This window comes from Camelus dromedarius, chromosome 20, assembly GCF_036321535.1.
Source record: "Camelus dromedarius isolate mCamDro1 chromosome 20, mCamDro1.pat, whole genome shotgun sequence".
NCBI lineage: Eukaryota > Metazoa > Chordata > Mammalia > Artiodactyla > Camelidae > Camelus > Camelus dromedarius.
This window is the reverse complement of record NC_087455.1, coordinates 30,166,284-30,186,546: the sequence shown is the minus strand read 5'-3', so window position 1 is coordinate 30,186,546 and position 20,263 is coordinate 30,166,284. Positions and strand designations below refer to the sequence as shown.

At 44.3% G+C, this 20,263-nt stretch overlaps 1 protein-coding gene across 3 annotated transcripts in view; it reads right to left on the bottom strand.

Moving 5' to 3' along the window:
• Positions 1–17,827, bottom strand: part of SNX31 (sorting nexin 31) — a 53,975-nt gene extending 36,148 nt beyond the window's left edge. For all 3 annotated transcript variants that reach the window (XM_010981889.3, XM_031439394.2, XM_064476924.1), the window contains exons 1-4: positions 17,647–17,827; positions 17,469–17,543; positions 8,555–8,669; positions 5,366–5,430 (exon numbers count right to left, since the gene is read on the bottom strand). In XM_010981889.3, coding sequence (XP_010980191.1) covers positions 5,366–5,430; positions 8,555–8,669; positions 17,469–17,543; positions 17,647–17,712 — 321 coding nt within the window. In that variant the 5' untranslated portion in view covers positions 17,713–17,827. The remainder of the gene's footprint in view (positions 1–5,365; positions 5,431–8,554; positions 8,670–17,468; positions 17,544–17,646) is intronic.
• Between the last annotated feature and the right edge of the window lie 2,436 nt (positions 17,828–20,263).

Genomic DNA, 20,263 nt, shown 5'->3' with positions numbered 1-20,263 from the left:
CTGGGGTGGCTGCATCTGGGGGTAGCTGTTCTCACTGCCTCCCAGACGGGATCCTGACTGTCCACAGAGCTGCTTCATCTCTGGGAGGCTGATGTGGATCACAGCCGTTCTCATCCCAGATCCCACAGTAGGATTAAACCAGAACGCAGCCACGGCATGCAATGCGTTCCAGTCTCTCCTAGGCATTTAGAATAGCATGAGTGATGTGTCCTCCTTAGAAGAAGTGATAAAAGAGTCACTCAAATCATGCCCTGTGTTGTGAGCCTACTATATAAGCCAGAGCATTCACAATTAGCAATATCGTGGGCGGGAACGAGCTGAGGGAGGTGAGAAGAGGTAACTTTAAGTGACCAGAAAACTCCATCCATGTCACCTTCTTCCTGGATCAGTTTGGGGGAGGGAAGATCCAAAGGACTGATCAGAAGATTATTTGGACATCATGGAATTGGGGCTCCACTCAGCTGACCAGGCGACACCCCTTCTCAACAGGCAGCCCCTCCCCATTTTAGCCCTCCTGACCCCTCGCCCTCTCCCACCACCACCATTCACAGACACGACAGACCCGGCACCAGGCTTTGTAGGCAACTGGGAATCCGACAACCCAACTGAACTGTGAAAGGCCCATCACATTAGTGACAGGCTTATTTTTTCCTAATTTTGTTATCCAAGGGCAAGCTTTGGCTTTCAATGTTAACCACCCACCCCCAGCCCCTCTAGCCCACATACTAAAAGTTACTAAGTGTGAATGATTCTGAACCTTAGTTCTTTAGAAGAGAAAGTCTGCTATTTTCCAAAGCCAAAGGGGTGGTCCCCCAAAGCAACATTTGTTTTGAAATGTGTTGTATCTACCTCTATAGGTAACATGTGTCCTTTGTCATTTATGAGTAAATACAATATCTGTGTATTTGTTACATGTAAATACACTGTTAGATCCTGACACCGATAACTGTGCTCTGTGCCACCTGCTTCACACATAGAGAGACGCTCATGTAACTCTCATAACAACTCTGTGAGGGATATATACTCACAAAGCATCCTTTTCCAGATGAAGGAAAAGTTTACAAAGGTTAAATAACTTCCCCAGGACATACTGCTAGTTGGTGGCAGAATTCAGGCCAGCTCGGCATGTCTCTGGGGCCTGGGCTCAAAATAGGGTGGACATGTCTCCTGGCTGGCCCAGCAAGGTTCCAGCATGAGCCCGTCATCCACATGGCTTTGGAGTGAATGTCTGTCCCTCACCCCCCATTCATGTGTTGCAGCCGTAAGCTGCAAGGTGATGGTATTTGCAGACAGTGCCTGATGGAAGAAGAGACACCAGAGACCTTGCTCTCTGTCCACATGCACACAAAGAAGAAATCCATTTCTCACAGTTTTAGGAATTTCTGTTGTTTGAGTTACCCAGTCTGCATTTTGTTATGGCAGCCTGAGCTGGCTAGCGCCGGCGTAACAATGACAGTTCTCCTTTCTCTGTCACAAGTGTCCAGGACTGGCTAAGTTGTGCAGCTGCCATGTTACCACCGTGACACCAGCAGCAGGTACCATGGTGTGCTGCCTCCCTCCGCGTGCAGTAAGCTTCTGGCTGCCTGAGTGAACTGGCCACTTATTGATCACTGTGCTGGCCACTTTTCAAATAGTCCTGGGGCTTCTCCCTGTCAGAACTGGCCTCCAAGTCAGCAAACGCTGAACTAACCACCTGCAAGATTTTCCCTTTAAGTGGCCAGTGCTGGGACATCCCACCTCCTCGTATCCTTTGAGAATCACTCCAAGCCCTTCCACATAATGTCAGGGCCACTGGTCCCCTTCCTCCACAGCACCAGCCCCCCACACAAAGTCAGCTGCTCTTTCTTCACATCTCTCTCATCAGGGGAATTCTGGCAGATTTCCCTACTTCCCCTGCAGTTGTAATAACTGACTGAGGTGAACCACAGCGTGGCCCTCAAGACCCCATATTTAGCTGAGCTTCAGGTCGCCAGGGGTTTCCTCAGAGAAACTGTTGCAAAAAGTCCCTTTCTAGGCCCACCTATGCCCAAATCTGGTTCTTAAAGGTTTTTGCCCTGGATTCACAAACATCGCTTACCTCAGAGGAAAACACTCTCAAAATTAATGGAAAGATATCATTGCCTTTTGATAAGATTTAAGGGAAAGCCTACCATTAATTGGTTACATCAGTGCAGCTCCCAACTCAAACTACATCACAGAGTAGTTACCTCTGTCCTGCTTTCCTCTTGGAGACAAACAGAAAACCATTGGAAGGAAAATCAACTTTGAAGAAGTGGACAATGGCCCTGAGGCTGGACCACTGGGTTTGCAGAGAGGTTGCTAAGCACGGTTAACGCTGGATCTGGTCAGGGAGGAGGGAGGCAGAGGTGCAAAGGTGCAGCCGACAGCACGCACAGGCACTGCCTTGTCACAGTTCATCAGGAGGCACGAGGCCTGCCTGTGGGCACAGCTCTGGGCCCATCCGACAGCAGCCACTGGCTGCAGAGGCCAAGGAGACATGCAGACACCCCTCTTCACTGAAAGCAATCTCTCAGCAGGCGGGGAAGAGGAAAAAGGGCTGGCACTGGTGATGGTAACAGTACTTCACAGGGGTCAGCATCGGCCAGATGACATTGAAGTGCATTAAGAGCACTGGCTCACTTAATCCTCACAACAGCCCTAAGAGACAGGCACTCTTCTCCCCATTTTATAGACAGGGAGACTGAGATGCAGAGAGGCTAAGTAAACTGCCCCCAGCCACCCAAATTGAAAGTAGGGCAGCCAAAATTCTAAGCTCACGCCAAGCCTGCACTCATAAACACTAAGCCAGGCCTGAGGCTGATCAGTCAGCGGGAGGGTTGAAGATCTGGTAAGAGGAACTGTGTGGCTTTGGCTTCACCGTGGACATGCTGCTCTGGCCTGGGGGCAGAGTGTTAGAGAGAAAGTGCTCAGAAATGAGACAGGCGAGATCCAGAAGGACAGCAGACAGGTTCAAAGGACTCGGCTCCAGCAACTCCCAGCACTGGGAGCCCGCAAACCACTGGCTCACGGAACACATTCCCTGTCAAAGTTGGGGGATCACCTCGGAAGAGCCAGAGGTAAAGATCCCACCAAAAAAAGGAGGAAAGAAATGTGGCCAAATCAGGATGAAAAACATGTCCCCCTAGAATGATGCCATTAAGGAGACGGCAAGGAGGGCTGTGCTAATAGAAATACGGCTTCTCTGAACTAAGATCTCAAAGAACAGACAAAGGCCTCAAAAAAGAGGTATGATAACAAGAGGACACGAAAGTAAGCTGGCCAAGTTCATGCCAGCAGTGGAAGAGGGACACAAAGCCACTGCAAAAGTGAAAATTTCATCAAGAAGAGACACTGCAAACGCAGCTGGGGTAAAAGGCTTCTGTGCAGAGTTACACGGGTAAAAATTATGAAGAGAACTAAAGTCCGGATAAAACTCTTTTAAATCATCAGGGGAAAAAGACACTCAAAGCAAAACTCCAAAACATTGCTACCCTGTGAATGACTTTTAAAAAACATTGCAAACAAAAATCATAATGCACACAAAGATGACAGAACCCAGGCCAATCGTACCTCCGTGCACTCACATAGAATGATTTGCAAGATGCAAACTTTAAAAAACAAGGCTCAGCCCTCCTACACTGTTGGTGGGAATGTAAATTGGTGCAGCCACTACAGAAAACAGTACGGAGGTTTCTTAAAAAACTAAAAATACAGTTGCCATATGATCCAGCAATCCCACTCTTGGACATATATCTAGAGAAAACTCTAATTCAAAAAGATACACACACCCCAATGTTCACAGCAGCACTATTTACAATAGCCAAGACATGGAAGCAACTTAAAGGTCCATCAACAGATGAATGGATAAAGGAGATGTGATATATCTATACAGTGGAATACTATTCAGCCATAAAGAAAGAATGAAATAATGCCATTTGCAGCAACATGGATGGACCTGGAGATTATCATACTAGTGAAGTAAGTCAGAAAGACAGATACGGTATGATAATCACTTACATGTGTTATCTAAAATATGACACAAATGAACTTATTTACAGAACAGAAACAGAGTCACATAGAAACAAACTTACGGTTACCAAAGGGGAAAGGGGACGGGGAGGATAAATTAGGAGCTTGGGATTAGCAGATACAAACTACTATATATAAAATAGATAAACAACAAGTTTATACTGTATAGCACAGGGAACTATACTCAATATCCTGTAGTAAAGCATAATGAAAAAGAATATGAAAAAAAAAATTTCAGGAAGAGGGTAGAGTATGTGGCTATTTGTAAAATAAAAAAAGTACATAGATATGGATGCTTGTATCTGCACAGAAATGTGTAGAAGAAACACACAATAAACTATAAACAATAGTTCCCTCTGAGAGATGAGATTTGTGGTGAGAGCAGAGGCTACTTTTATGTACACCATTTTGTGCTGTTTGTATGTTACCACCATTACCACCTCAACAACAAACTTTTCAAAGAGGAAATTATATCTCTCTATATATACATACATATATAATTGTGTATATATACACATATACCATCAAGTACATGTGAAAATACAAACAATCATACAATGAGAGGCTGCAGTGTCATTTCTCAGTTGGGTTCCTAGAAGTAGATCAACACAGTTGAACCCACTGAATAAATGCAATTTGCTCCCATTTTTACAAATCTAACCAGGGTATCATTCCTCCCCACACTAGGGGGCCAGTTCAATAAGGTATCATTGTACAACTTCACTCCTTCCAAAGCTCTTCCATTCAGTCAAAAACATACATGCAGGCGTAAAAATGCTGCCCCATGTACCACCAGAATGAGTGACGTGCTAAACAAATGCACCTGGCCAAGCTCCATCTTCCAGAGGGCAAGTGGCCAGCGGTTCCTTTGACCAAGAGGAAAGGGAGTTGCTATACGTCATTCTGTTGAGACTGAGTTTTCTCCATGATTTGTTTACAATAAAGTTAGGAGCAGAGAATATACAAGTTAACAGCTGGCATGGCTATTCCTGCGGCCCTGAGGTCTTCCCCGTCACACACGTGCAAATCCCAGCTACAGAAGTAGGGTCTCAGAGTTGTCCTAGAGCCCCTAATGATAAAAGGTTCTTTTCTTCATGGCCAGTTTTGAGATTCACAATGCTTAGGCTAAAATGGGCCAGTCAAGTGACACACTTAATTTTCCTTCTAGAATCTAAACCTCCAAAAATCCAAAATAGAAACCATCTTCCAGTGTACTCCAAATGGATGTATTTTATCTGAATCCAGGCTCTGCGGGGCTGTGAAAAGGCTGGAAATGCACATCAGGAGATACATTCCGCAGTGAAATAATGACCTTAGTAAAGACAAGTGAGCTTACCAACTGCACCAGTTTTAAAAAATCAACGAAGACGTCGCTTCTCAACATGTTTGGGTCCACGGTTACTGAAAAACAGGGACGGTGAACCTGGTTAGCATGGGGAGCTGGGTTGACTTCCCTGTTAAACTGCTCTGTCCTCCAGGGAGCCCTCCAGGCCTTGCCAGTGCACCGCTGCCTCCTTGAAGGCAATGGAGCCTGTGACCTCTGGGATCCATGAAAGTCTACAAAGCTCGCCTCCTCCAGGCAGCCTTGACAACAACATGAACCCATCAGACCAATCCTGGGTGACCGTTTCTAGGAATCCCACTTTATTTGTGCACACCCATTGCCCAAGATCCACCTTGTTGCCTCTACTTCTTAGAAAGATGATGAAATTAACACAAAGAAGCAATAAGATCTAAAAACCTGGACAGAGATTCCCACGTTAGTGAGACACTGGATAATTTGCAAATTTTAAATCAACCAAGAAACACTGACTGAGAGGAACTCTTTTAATGATAGGAGCTCTCAAGAGGTTCAACAACAACAAAAAAAGTGATTATAAGGCTGTCTGAGAGATTAAACGTTTCCATCCTTCTCTACTTATAAGAGCATTTCCCCCCCTTAGTTTGAAAGCTCCAGATGCCAATACCCAGCGCTGTGGCCAGAGCAGATGGAGCAGAGTTTCTCCTGAGAACCCCGAGCTCTGGGTGAGGCATTTCCTGGTGGACTCCTCACTTCTTTTTTTTTTTTTTTTCTATTTGTTTTTAAATGGAGTTCCTGGGGAATGAACCTCCTGCATGATAAGCATGCGCTTCGCCCACTGAGCTCTACCCTCCCCTGGCTTCCTTACTTCTTCTCTTCTTCCCCACCAGTCCTCTCCTTACTAAATCTTTATTAAATGTCTTTCTTTTTGTTGCTGCTTTACTGATTTTGTCAAATCACTTCCACCAGCGTTCAAAACCAGCACTGGCCAAGGTCATTTCAGGTCATATTTTCCCAAATGATGCCATGTTTTTCAAAATAAAGTAAGAGAGAGAGTGTCTGCATAACATGAGAACCTTTTTATGAAACGTGTTCCCTCTATTTCAAGGGCGATAATTTCAGGGGGGGAAGGCCCTCGTCTTGTTTTCTGGAATGTATGTGGCATATATGCAAACTCACTTTATAATCGTTAGCATGGAGACTTGGGGGTGGGGAAAGCTGTTGGGAAAGTGTTCACCCAACTACTGTGCAACTATTAAGTAAGCATTTTGTATATTTTAGCTCACTTAATCTTCACAACAAACCCTGAAGGATCTCTATTTTATAGATAAAGACACTGAAGCTCAGAGAAGGTAAGTGTCTTGCCCCAGGTGAGGTGCAAACCTGAGGCTTGCCTTCAGGTCTGACTAGAGCCCGTGCTCTCAGCCACAAGGCTATGCTGCACTCCTTCCTTTATCTGCCAAGAGGATGCACAAGGCATCCTGAATGTAGATACAGGCCAGGCCAGGCCTGAAGTGACCTCTTAAGCGTGGTGATCATTTGTGAAAAGGCCAGTTTCTAAAGGAGTATTTCACGAAGATAGGAGAAAACAAACCAAGAGAGAATGAAAATTCAAAAGATATTACATTGTCAGCTTGAAAGGGCTTATTTAACAGGTCTAAAAGAGGTTACATTTAGAACATTCTGTATCACAAAAGGTGAATGGAAAACAGCTGACTTCTAGAAGTTCTATTTACTGTGTTTAAAAAAATATGTGCGGCCCTGAGAAATAATGAGGTAAATGTATACTTGCTGACCTAGAGTAATCTATAAGATTACTATTTTAAGAGGAACAAAATCAATGTACAGAAGGAAAAGCTTTTTTTCTTTTGTTATCAAGGACATTAGTGGGGTAGTTGGTGAAGTCTGAATAATGTCTCTAGATTAGATAGCATTATTGTATCAAAGTTAATTGCCTTAATTTAATAACTACACTGTGGTTACAGAAGAAAAGGTCCTTGATACACATAGATGTATTTAAGGGTAAAGTGGCTTGTATGTGCAACACAAGCCTCTCAAAACTTATATATATATATATACATGTATAGAAATGTATATATACATTCATAACACAAACACAGACGTGGGGACGTGAGAGAATGATAAAGCAAATGTAAAATGTTAACATTTGGGAAATCTGGATGAAGAGTACACAGTAATTTTTGCCTTGTTTTGCATCTTTTCTGAAATCCAGAAACTCTTTCAGAATAAAAAGTTTTTAAAAATCAGATACAGAAAAGTGCACAGAGTAAGTTTCAATTTGTGTCGAACAAACAGCCAGGTACACCCACTAGAATACACAGGATGGTTTCTGAGAAATGCACAAGCTGCTTCTAACAGTGTTTTCTTCTAGAAGCTTGGGAACCTGAAGTAGAAGGGAATGCACCTTTCATTGTATACTCTTTAGACAGGTTGTATTTTTATAACATTTTGTGTCTATATCATTCCTCACCACCCCCCTTTCTTTTTTAATAGAGGGATTGTACTGGGGATCGAACCCAGGACCTCATGCATGCTAAGCACACACTCTACCACTGAGCTACTATCCTTCCCCTCTTTTAAACCTTTGAATATTTGAATGCCAATGTTGCTTTCTCTCCACTCCCTCTTTTTGTGAGAGAGAAGTTTTGCTGTGCACAGCACTTTTCAGGAGCCAAGCAATGGGCCAGGACCTCTGTATTGCAAGCGTCACGGGGCCAGAGCAGACCTCAGGGAATCCCTGGTGCCCTAGTGTGACCCCCGGGAAGAACAGAGCTGGAAATGCCAGTAGACATCTCCGACATCTCCTGAGAGCTTTCACATACATGGTTCATTTCATCCCTTTGCTCAGTGCTAATCCAAATGGTACTTCTTTGACTTCTGCAGTCAAAGCCAACACAGAGCACCAGGAGATGAATGTAAGCAGAGCATTTTCAAACCAAATGCAGAGACTACATGTTGTATGATTCCATTTTCCAGAGCAGGCAAATTTATAAAGACAGAAATCAGTGTCTAAAGACAGGGGCTGGTGGAGGAGAGACAGAGGGAGTGACTGGTTAAGGTATAGTTTCTTTTTGGGGTGGTAAAGATTACATTACAGTGATGGTGGCACAATCCTGTAAATATACTGAAAATCACTGAGTATATATATAAAATGGGTGAACTTTTTATCTCAATAAATCTGTTTTAAAAAATCTAAATACATACCATTTTGCAAATACTGCTCCAACTGGTCCCTTCTCTCATCAGCCATAGATGTGGTCATCGCGAGATAGTGCTTTGGCGGAAAGGGTGGTAGGCTATTTCCAAAGACCCGCCTCAGCTGAAAGATGCAGAACACACACAGTTAAGGCGAAGAGCCTACAAGTCAGGGGTGGTGAGCTACCCACGCCTCCTCTTAGGGCAAGTCTCACTCCGGCACTTAATTTAAAATTAACCCTTCCTGGTGGCCAAAAGGAGGAAAAGGGGACACCTTGATTTTCTTAAGGAGGAATTTATTTCAGTATAGGTTTCTAGAGCACCATTAGACACATCCCAGACTGACGACTCCAGAGGGAGTGTGGCAGATTTGGGGTACATTTTAATTTTTCATTTGTTTTTACCAAACTGCCCACTGGTCACATCATACAATATTCTTTTAATTCAGTCTCCAATAGAATCTGTGATATCAAGGATGATAGTTGGGAATTTAATTCCCCCACCCCACCTCCACCAAATCTGAACACAGCAGCAGGTGTTTACAGCTGTGCTAATTCAGTAGCCACTGGCAGTGCGGCCGGCCCGAAGTGAGCTGTGCTTAAGTGTGAAAAACAATCCAGATTCTGAAGACTTGGTTCAAAGGGAAGGTAAAACACCTCACTGATAATTTTTATATTGATTACATGTCGAAATGGCAATATTTTGAATATATTGAATTGAATTAAATAAAATATATTATTGAAATGAACTCCACTGGCTTCTTTTTATGCTTTATAACATGACTACCAGAAAACTTTAAAATACATATGTGGCTCACATTATATTTCTCATGGACAGTGCTGGTTTCTAGAATTCCTACAAGGCTGACATATGATCCCAATAGAAACCCAGCCAGGCCTCTCCCTTCTCCCCACACACATATGACCCAAGGCCACGGTGGAAATGACTTTTATGTAAGCTAATAGGGGATGCTTCAGAAATGATCTTTAAATTGAAGTAACTGAAAGTACGTCTTCCTTCAGTCCGGCCCTGCATTTACAAGGACAGCTTGAGGACCAGGCACAGCATCATTCTCTTTAAAGTAAGAGAAGGGAAACCTGGAAGGAATTCAGTTAGGTTTTAACATGGTACTTTGGAGCAGGAGGGCTCAGTGGCTTAAAGAAAATGAAAGCAGTGGCTTAAAGAGAAATGAGAATGCGAACAGGTAAGAACTTGAATGCCATGGCCTTTGCCACAAACACAGTTGTGTGTGTGGTTAATATTTACCTTGCATAGGTCCTATCTTCAAAACACATCAAGAATCTGTTCACTTCTCTCCACCCCCATGGCCATCACCCTGGTCCAAACCACTGTCATCTCTTCCAGGTTGTTGCAGTAGCCTTCCAACAAACCTCTCTGCCTCTGCCCTTGAGCCCCTTCTGTCTATTTCTACTAAAGACTCTCAGGTGGTACCTTAAAAATGTTAAGTCAGATCATTCTACTGCCTGCATGGCTTCCCATCTCACTCAACTACAAGCCCAAACCCTTCCAGTGGCCCAGAACCGTGTCACCCGATAAGGTGTCCATCAGCTACCTGTGACTACTTAAATAAAAATAAAATGTAAAATTCAGTGTCTCAGTCATACTAGCTCTATTTCAAATATTCAGCAGCCACCAGAAATGCCGCAAGTTGCTACTGAATTGGACAAAGAGGATATAGAGCGTTTCCACCAGCACAGAAAGTTCTACTGGACAGTGTTGATCTACCACCGAGAAAGGTTATTAACCGCCTGCCTGTAGGTAAAACACAGCTCCTGGATGTGTTTTGTTTGGTCTGCTAAGTTGTTTGTTTGATTTACAGGGAATTTGAATTTGATACCAATATTTTTTTTGTGATATAAAATATAAAAAGTTATGTCCTGGAGGGAACATGAAATGGTACAGCCATTTTGGAAGATAGTTTGGCAGTTTCTTACAAAGCTAAACATAGTTTTATCATATAATCCAGCAATCTCACTTCCGGTTATTTACGGAACAGATTTGAAAACTATATTCACAAAACCAGCATACAATATTTATAGGTGCTTTATTCATAACCACCAAAAACTGAAAGCAACCAAGGTGTCCTTCAATGTGTGAATGAATAAGCAAACTGGTGTATTCCTACTATGGAATATTACTCAGCAATAAAAAGAAGTGAGCTGTCAAGCCACAAAAAGACATGGAGGAACATGAAATATATTGATAAGTGAAAAGCCTGTCTGGAAAAAGCAAAATTGTAGAGTGAGTAAAAATACCAATAGTCACCAGGAGCTTGGGATGGGGGTGTTGAACTGGTGAAGCACATGGAATTTTTTTAGGGCAATGGAACTATTCTGTGCGATATTGTCATTGCTGACACGTGATGCTATGCTTCTGTCAAACCTACTGAACTTTACAGCACAACCTTAATCTGTATGACTATTTTAAAAATCATACAGAAAGTTGAGGAAAACCCAGGACAGAGTGCAGAATGTAAGAAAACATTACAGGCAAAAGAAACTCTACGTAAGCACTGTGCTCTAGTTGGTAAAGTTGCTTCCTGCACAGGTACAGGTTAATAATTCTCATACCACTATATGCGTGCACAGAATTGAACAATTAAGTAAACGGATGGCAGGTGGTGGGACTCAGATTTTTCACCGTTGGAATGAGGGTTTTCAGGTAAGTAAGGGGAACAGGCTAGGAGCCATGTGGTAATGGATGATAGTTGAAGACACTGCTGTGAATTTGTTTCGCTTAATAGGGATACAGATGGCTACACACAGAAGTATTTATAGACATGCAGATACACATGGTGTATTCCCTTGCTCTGTCAGCTGAGGGCCTAGAAGCCACAGCACTGCACTGGTGAGAAGCACACCAGTGCCCAGACCTTGGCTTCTAATACTGTTCTCCAATAAAAGCAACTAGAGCTCCATGGAGAATGGTGGACTCCAGGACCGAGGCAGGAAACGTACAAGACGAGTCTGGAGCATCTGCAGCACCTGAAAATAAGAAAGTGCCCCAAACAAGCCAAGAAAGTCAACAACAGGGGCATGTCAAAGAAACGCAGCAGCAAACCGAAAGAGCTCCCATAGGCCAAAGCTGGAGTAATCTGAACAATAAGATAAAGTCTTAGTGACATCCAACCCAAAGTAGAAAGTAAATGTCCAGGAGTCCACACAGATATAAATTATTGAATAAACAAATAAACTGGAGAGAACAGACAAATCCCTAGTACAGAAGAATCCCAAATAATGTATGTAGGTACTTATCTCACAGAGAGATGGAGCATAAACCCTCACTCTTCTAAGTGTGGGCTGCGCATAGTGACTTCCTTCCAAAGAAGTCACTAAGGAAAGGGGGGGGGGAGGAGTTACTTTACACGGAGAAACCTGACAAACACTACCTCAGGCAGATGACCAAGGGCAAACAGTGTGAAGTCCCGTCCATAGCAGGTACCCTGGACATGATGTGATTAGAATGGCACTTGGTCTTGGCGATCGTCCTCTCAAAGGCATAACCCCAGTCTGGCTCTGGTCATGTGAAAAACATCAGACAAATTCCAACAGAGGGGCATTCTGCAAACTACCTGACCAGTAATCCTCAAAACAGCCACAGTCACTAAAAACAAGGGAAGTCTGAGAAACTGTCACATTCGAGAGGAGCCTGAAGAGACAGGACAATTAAATGTGATGTGCGACCTGGATAGGAGCTTGGGACAGAAATGGGACATTAGGTAAGCACTAAAGAAGTCTGAGTGATTGATGGGCTATAGTTAATAATAGTGTATCAATACTGGTTAATTAACTATAACAAAAGTACCATATAAATGGAAAACTACAGGGGAAACTGTGTGCAGGGTAGATGGCAACTCTCTGTACTATCTTGGCAATTTTTTTTAAAGATTGGTCCCCCCAAAAAAGTTCATTAAAAAAAGAAAAAGAAAAACTGATGTTCTGGCTTCTCTTGAGAAACCAGGTCTGGAATCACCTAGTTCACATTTTCTCAGGCAACTGTCTCCTTCAGAGACCTAAGCTGTTTCCACCACTCCCCGCTGCCTCACAGCTGACCCACATCTTGCATTTAAATTTAAATTACCTGCGTAACCCCGGTGTCCAATTAGTTTGCAATCTTTCCTCTAAATCTAATAGTATAAAATATGATTGCAACAATTCCATTTCTTCAAATGCAAGGAAATTTTCCTGCTATGCCAGAGACTGTCCAGAGCCACTTCGCTCTCCACACCCCACCCCCACTGAAACGTCATCACAGGCAGGGCTGCTCAAACAACTTGGGATTTATGCACCCTATCCCGGCTAATTCCATCAAGCAGGAGCAGGAATTTATCTTCTTCGCATGCAGTTATTTCTTGATTAACTAAGTGATCTTTAAAAGGTAATTGTCTTCCTTGGCACATGTTCATAAATTCCTCAGGTGCTCCCGGATTGGTTAGAATCACAGTGGCCTTGAGCCAGCAGGGCTGCCTGGTCACCCATCAGGAGGGGAGTATCTGGGAGAAACCCTAAGGGAAAAGTCAACAAGGATTAAGGTCCTAATACCCATACCAGAGCCAAAACTCTCCCAGCAGGTTTTACAACCTGAGCTGACTTCTTGAAGAATCCTCCCCCGCCCCGACCCCGCCCTTTCTGTAGCACAGGACTAAGAGGGAAGAGAAACACGCAACAACCTGAGCGGTTGAGCCAGCCAAAGTCAATTACCAACTCCACAAGTTCTCTAACTCTCCCGAAATACAGCCCTTTCAGTTGGTCTCGGATAGCACATAGTTTAGCTATTAAAACCACAAGCATACTGAGAATTATCTGGTATTAGCGTTTAGCCCCATCACTCTTTCCAAAAAATTTTCAAGAGATCAAAAGGAAAATATCTCTTCTGTTCATTATGAGGTGTTTTTGTTTGGTTGTTTTTAAAGACCATGTTCATATAATATATGTTCTTAATCCCAGCACAATCTCCTGCCCCGAATTCTCCATCGTACAGTTCTGCATTTTAACATGAAAAGGACTTTACCGGCCAATTGAAAATATCACCTCCTTCCCCGCCCTACGCACTCACAGCCCCCATCCCTATCCCACAGTGGTGACCTGGGACAAGTGCAACTGTGGACACAAAGGATGTCTTTTCTACAGTCTCTGTTTCTAATGTTGACTCATTTGTCTCACCTCAGCAAGGCCCATTGTAATAAAAACCTCAGATTTTCCAGATAAAGGGCCACAAGCTCAAAGCAATCTGGACTGCCAAAGGACAGTCCCACGAGGCAGATGAGCATCATTGCCATTAACATTGTCATCCTTCCACCTTGACGACAAGATTACTTGACGATAAGAGTAACCTGAAGCTCAGGGAGATGAAGCGACTTAAGCCAAGATCCTACTCGTTATTGAGTAGCAGAACTCAGAGTCTTTTCACTGCTTTTCCTCCTCCTCCACCAGCACCACCGAATCTCTACTGAGCATCTACTAAAGTAGGATTCTGTGCTGGTTCGGCTATGCCTACAGCCTTCATTCATCCCTTCAAGTATTGGGATTTTGCAACTAAATAAACAGGGGAAACCAAATCTACACACCAAAAAAGGGAACATGACAAGGTCTGAACATAAAGTGGCACAGGAATCAGAGAAAGGCATCTTGTGCAATCAAGGGGGACTTCCCAGAGGAGGTGAGCCTTGAGAAAGGGCTAGTCCCTAACCCATGGCCAAAGAGCAGGGATCTTCCCAGGAAGGGGAGGTGAGCCAGGCAGAGGCAATGGGCCAGTTTGATGAGAACAAAGGGTCTGAGTTGGGGAAAGAGCAGACATCGGGTGGAAGGAGGGAAGGAGCTGGGCTGGGTCAGCAGCCGGCTGAGAGGAAGATGGAACTGGTGCATAGCCTTCCTCTTCCACTGAGGGATCTTTCCCAAGCTTCCCTGGCCAATCCGCATTGCCACGACTGATGCTGGCAGAGTGTTTGCAAAGAAGGAAGCATTCTTTCCACAGAGTCCAGCCTCACTTACACTGGACGGCCAGAAGGAGCCAGATTTCTTTAAGTCCATTTGAGGGAGGTGGTGCAGGCAAGGGCAGAAATCAGACTGGTTTTATTCATCTAAAAGCACAGAAAGAAGTCAGGTCAGGCAGTTCACAGGGCAGAAAGACAGGCAGTTCTCAGCAGGAGCAGAGCAAGCTGCCACCGCCTGAACTTAGGGGAGCCTAACAGGGGACAGGGCTGCAGGCAATGACTTCAGAGAGGGCAGGTGGATAAAATCCTGCTCCCAGAACTCTAATGACAGAAGGCAGATCTTGGTTGTCTCGGGCCAGAGGTGGATCAAAGGCAGAGGGGACAAGGGAACTTTATGATTTCAGGAACTGTTCTCTATCTTGATTATGGCAGTGTTAATCGTATACATTTACCAAAAGTTCATCACACTGAACATGGAAAGTCAGGGAATTTTATTAGGTATGCCCAAATAGAGTAAAAGCCTGTTAGTTTAGGACACAGTTGTTTTTCTCATACAATTTATTTTGTCAACTTTGGTAAGAAACCACAAAATGTAATAGGTCAGAGCAGGTTCTAGAGATCAAATCTTGACTCCAACACTTACTAGCAGTATGACTTGAGGCAGGTTGTGCCTCAATTTTCTCATCTGTTGAATGGGGCTAATTATAACCCTTGCTCTTAAGACTTGTAAAAACTAAACATGATATTACATGTCAAGCTCTTGGCACCCATCTCAGCACAGAGTAACTGACTGTTAGCTGTTGTTTTAAATTAATAATAATACCAATAGCCACCCAGATCTAAATAGTTTCTTTAAAATGGAGTTGTTCCTACAGAAAATGGAAACAATGATACCTGTAAGGTAGCTAGAAACTGGATAAAGAAATCTCCACTTTAGGATTTTGAAAAACCTGGGACAACTATGAAGTATTTGTGGATATCGATTGTATACCCTCCAGGGGCCCCTGGGCTGTGGCAGTTCAGCCTGTAAGAGTCCACTGCAGGGAACAACAGATGGTTTCTTTTTCATGGCTTCCAACATAGAAGATCAAGAGTAAAAGAACTGGCTTTCTGTCTCCACTTCTGGACCTGCTAGAATTTGATAAGTCCAAGTTTTTCTGAAAACCAGCATTATCCTGAGTCTGTTGGTTCATGAGGGTCAGAAGCCTCTGAGTGAGTGAATGTTTACTGAGCATGTAACCTGTGCACCAAGTTCTGTGAGAAACTGGTCCCTCATCTTCACAAGTGCCCTGTGAAGTTGACATCCATAACCACCAACTTGATTATTTCTGAGGAGAAAATCAAAGGTCAGAGAAGAGGTGAGGTGCAGGGGGAGGAAGTGGGCAGTCAGTCCCACGCCCTCCCTGCTCCTCTCTGCTCCTCCCTGCCATCCTCTACTTTTCCCCCATGATGGCCACTGCCCCAGAGCCATCTCACATATAGGAAGACAGATGAGGGCAGGAGATGAATGTCGAATTCCTCTTCCAAATACCTAAAACACCTGTACCTTCTCTTCCTTCGAGATCCCCATCTGCCTGCTTCTGTAGCCCTCCCAACTCCCCAGACACATTTCGATTACAACTAGCTTGTCATCTTTCAGAAGTCAGAATCCATGCCCCTTTTATTCGGTCATTGGCAATCATTCCTGAGGACCTGTTGGGTCACAGGCACCATATTAGGTGCTAGCAGTTCAAAGACAACCACAAAAATTAGGTAACAACCACATTAAACCTGTTTTTGTTTACTTCCAAGAATTGTCATCATACCTTGAAAATAGATTTTTCCAGCACTATGATGTATGAGCAAAAAGTCTGACTGGAGTGATTTTTTAAAAGTTTTTAAATTAATTTATTATTGTATTATTTAATTATTTTATTTTGAGGGGAGGTAATTAGTTTTATTTATTTTTAGAGGAGGTACTGGGGATTGAAGCAGGACCTAGTGCCTGCTAAGCATGTGCTCTAGTGTTTGAGCTATACCTTCCTCCCTGGAGTGATGTTTTAATTGTGGAAAAATGGACCTGAGCTGCCCATCAACAGAAGATAGTGTTAAAGGAAACGTGATGTATCTATTCACTAGAAACCAGAGATTGCCTGAAAGGACTCTCCCAAAAATGTTAATTGCTGTTACCTAGGTAAGCTTCTCTTTTTCTTTTTTTCTTTCTAACTTTAGGTATGGGCTCTTTATAATCAGGATACAAAATCTAAAAATTAAAAAATTAAAAAGAAAACACTGCACGAGGGTGAAGTTCACTTGCAAACTTCCATGTACTCCTCTAACCCAGCTTGAAGACTTGCAACACTTCTTTCTTAGGAAAATAAAGCCCATTAAAGCAGGATAAGAAATCAGTCTGCCTCCAGGAAGAAAATGCTATCAGGACATCAGAGTGAGAAACTAGAGTGGGAAATGGCCCCCTGTCTTGATAAGCAGTCTGTTTGCTGGGTTTCCAGCCAGCTGGTATTTGAAGCCAATGAATACCCTCGTTTGAAAACAAAAATAAAGACATACCTTTTTAAAAGGGGCAAATTCTGGGAGAAAGGAGATTAAATACCCATGTAGAAGATTCCTAAGAATACACCTTGATCTAGACTTGGTCTGCTCATTTTGAACAGGGACATCATACTGCGGGAACAGCTGGTGTTGAAATGGAGCGCATGTGGGGCTGGTGGGGATCACGGGGCTGGTACCGGTTGGGATAATCACCTGCACCCTGTTCCCTCATCTCACAGCTGTTGGTGATAAGGAGCAGCAACATGTAGTCATTGCGCTGAATACCAAGCAATTCACACTCAGTCCTCACCACGACCCTGATTAGAGCCTGATGCCCTCAAAAGCTTCAGTGTCCCGAGTCAGACGCCAAGAGACCACTGGGCACACTTTTCTTCACCTGCCTCAGGTGGGCGGGCTGGTACCCGACTCGGATCCGCTCACCTGTTCGTTCCAACGATGCAACTGGCTGTAGCGCACCCTGCAGAACAGGAACCCGTCCAGGTACACGGAGTACAACTGCAAACACAGACACATCGCGTCCGAATTAGCCGAGGGAGGTGAGCCCCCCCACCCCGCCATGTCACTGGCCTCCTCTCTGTCCAGCCCGACCCCAACCCACCACGTAGCGGCCCCCCAGCCCGTCCGGCCGCTGCTGGGACACCGGGATGCAGAAGTGCATCTTCATGGCTCTGGCGGTGGCCCCGGAACAGCGCTGGGAGCTAGACTCGTGGCGGCTGCGGCGCGGTCGGCGAGTCCCGGCTCCGCGATCAGCCAGGGAGCCAGGCCTGCGGCGGCGGCGGCGCGGTCCTCGGCTCTGAGCCCGAGGCGGTGGGTGCCGCGGGCTGGCCGCGCAGTCCGGGGCGGGGCCCGCTCCCGCCGGCCCCTCGCTCCGCGGTCCGCAGGTGGGGCCGGGGCCGGGCCGCGCCGCCTCCTGGTCCCCGCCCCGCTCCAGCTGCGCCGCTCAGGTCCCAGGAAGGGAGGGAGGCTGAGCGCATCCACCGCCAAGGGCCCGCCCGCCGCCAGCCTGCGCCCGCCCGAGGCCGGGCTCACAGGTGCGAGGCAGGAATTCCCTGGGACGGAATTCAGTGTAGAAGACCCTAGAGAGTGCCAGAGCCTCCCTCGGCTAGGGGTTGCACCCTGAGGTCTATGGATTCCTGGGGGCTCTTTGCGGGGAAAACTGTGAGTGAGTGGTGGGGTGATAGAAATTCTTCTGGGGAGAAGGCCCAGGATCTCATCGGATTTTCAGAGGGTTCCTTGAACTCACTAAAGTTAAAAATCGTTGTGCATGTATGTCCCGTCCACCTGCCAATGGAGTCAGTCACTTACTACACTCCATCTCTCCCCAAAAGCTCAGGTCAGGCTTCCCGCTGAGGGTTAGGAGGTGGGGGTGGGGTGGGGTGCACAGCAGAGGAGAAATGGCCCCAGGGCCCCATTCTGATCCCTGTGGCCTGCAGAATGTTCCAGTCCCCCTTCAGTTGGGTCTATCATGAGACAGAGACAGATCACACTCAGACTAACCCTCAAACTCAAAATGTTGACATTTGCTGCAAGTAGGTGCCCTGACAGGGTTGGAAAAAATGTGTCCCATTACCTGCCAACACTGCATGCGGTTACTGTGAATTAAGGTTTTCGAATATATATGTACATCTAGTAATTACCCCTATGACTGGAACAATTATATTAGGTTTTGTTTTATGTATTAACGTTTGTCGAACGTAACGCTTAAGGTAGGCCACAGTGTTTGTAACTGTACTTTAGTATTTTTTTAAATACTAAATATTTTTCCTTTAAAAAAAAATACCCTTTTTTGGGGGGTGAGGCCGGGGATATAGCTCAGTGGTACAGTGTATGCTTAATATGCACGAGGTTCAATCCCCAGTACCTCCATTAAAAAAGAGAAAATAATACTTTTTTTCTCTGTTAATATACCAGAAACCTCATCAAATGGAAATGGCTTTGGCCTCTCTTGATCCCCCAGAAGCTTTGACTTCAAATAGGTGCCGGCACTCAGATGGTTCATATAAACCCTTTATTCTCTGGACTAACCATCCCACGTTCTTTCAACAGTCTTTCATTTTTCATTGCTGTGGAAAGTAATCCTAATCCTCTTCTTTTAGTTACACCAGGACAGCATTCCCCCACTTTGCTGCGGTCATCAGGCTGGAGGGAAGAGCAGTCACGTGTGTCTGTCACAAGGAGGCCCTGGGCTCTCTCCGTGCTCCCTGTGCTTTAACCCTCCCCTAACTCTTCTGGGTGAACATTAAGAACAACATCCTTCCATGTGGAGAAAAGAGAGCCCTCCTGCACTGTGAGAGGGAATGTAAATTGGTGCAGCCACTGTGAAAAGTACCATGGATTCCTTAAAAAACTAAAAATAGATTTACCATATGATCCAGCAAACCCACTCCTGGGCATATATCCGGAGAAAACTCTAAATTGAAAGGACGCATGCACCCCAATGTTCATAGCAGCACTGTTTACAATAGCCAAGATGTGGAAGCAGCCTAAATGTCCATCAACAGACGAGTGGATAGAGTTGTGGTATATATATAATGGAATACTACTCAGCCATAAAAAAGAATGAAATAATGCCATTTGCAGCAACATGGATGGACCTAGAGATTATCATACTAAGTGAAGTAAGTCAGAGAAAGACAAATATCATATGATATACTTATATGTGGAATCTAAAAAAATGACACAAATGAACTTACAAAACAGAAACAGACTCACTGACATAGAAAACATTCTTAGTAGGGATAAACTGGGAATTTGGAATTAGCAGATACATACTTATTTTTTTGAAAAATGTTTTTAAATTTCTTTGTGTGTGGGTGGGGGGGTAATTAGGTTTATTTATTTATTTTTATACTTTCTTCTTATTTTTTAATGGAGGTTCTGGAGATTGAACCCAGGACCTTGTGCATGCTAAGCACACAGCTGAGCTATACCCTCCCCCTACAGATACACACTTCTATATATAAACTAGATAAACAACAGGGATATATGCAGGGATCTATGTACCGTAGCTTGTAATAACCTGTAATAAAAAAGAATATGTTATATATAACTGAATCACTGTGCTGTACACTAGAAACTAATACAACATTGTAAACCAACTATACTTCAATTTAAAAAATAAAGTAAAGTAAAAAGAACAACATCCTACCAATGACAGAACAGGCCGAGAGAGTAGAGTAAATTTTCCAGCGTCACAGATCACTTTTCCATAGGCC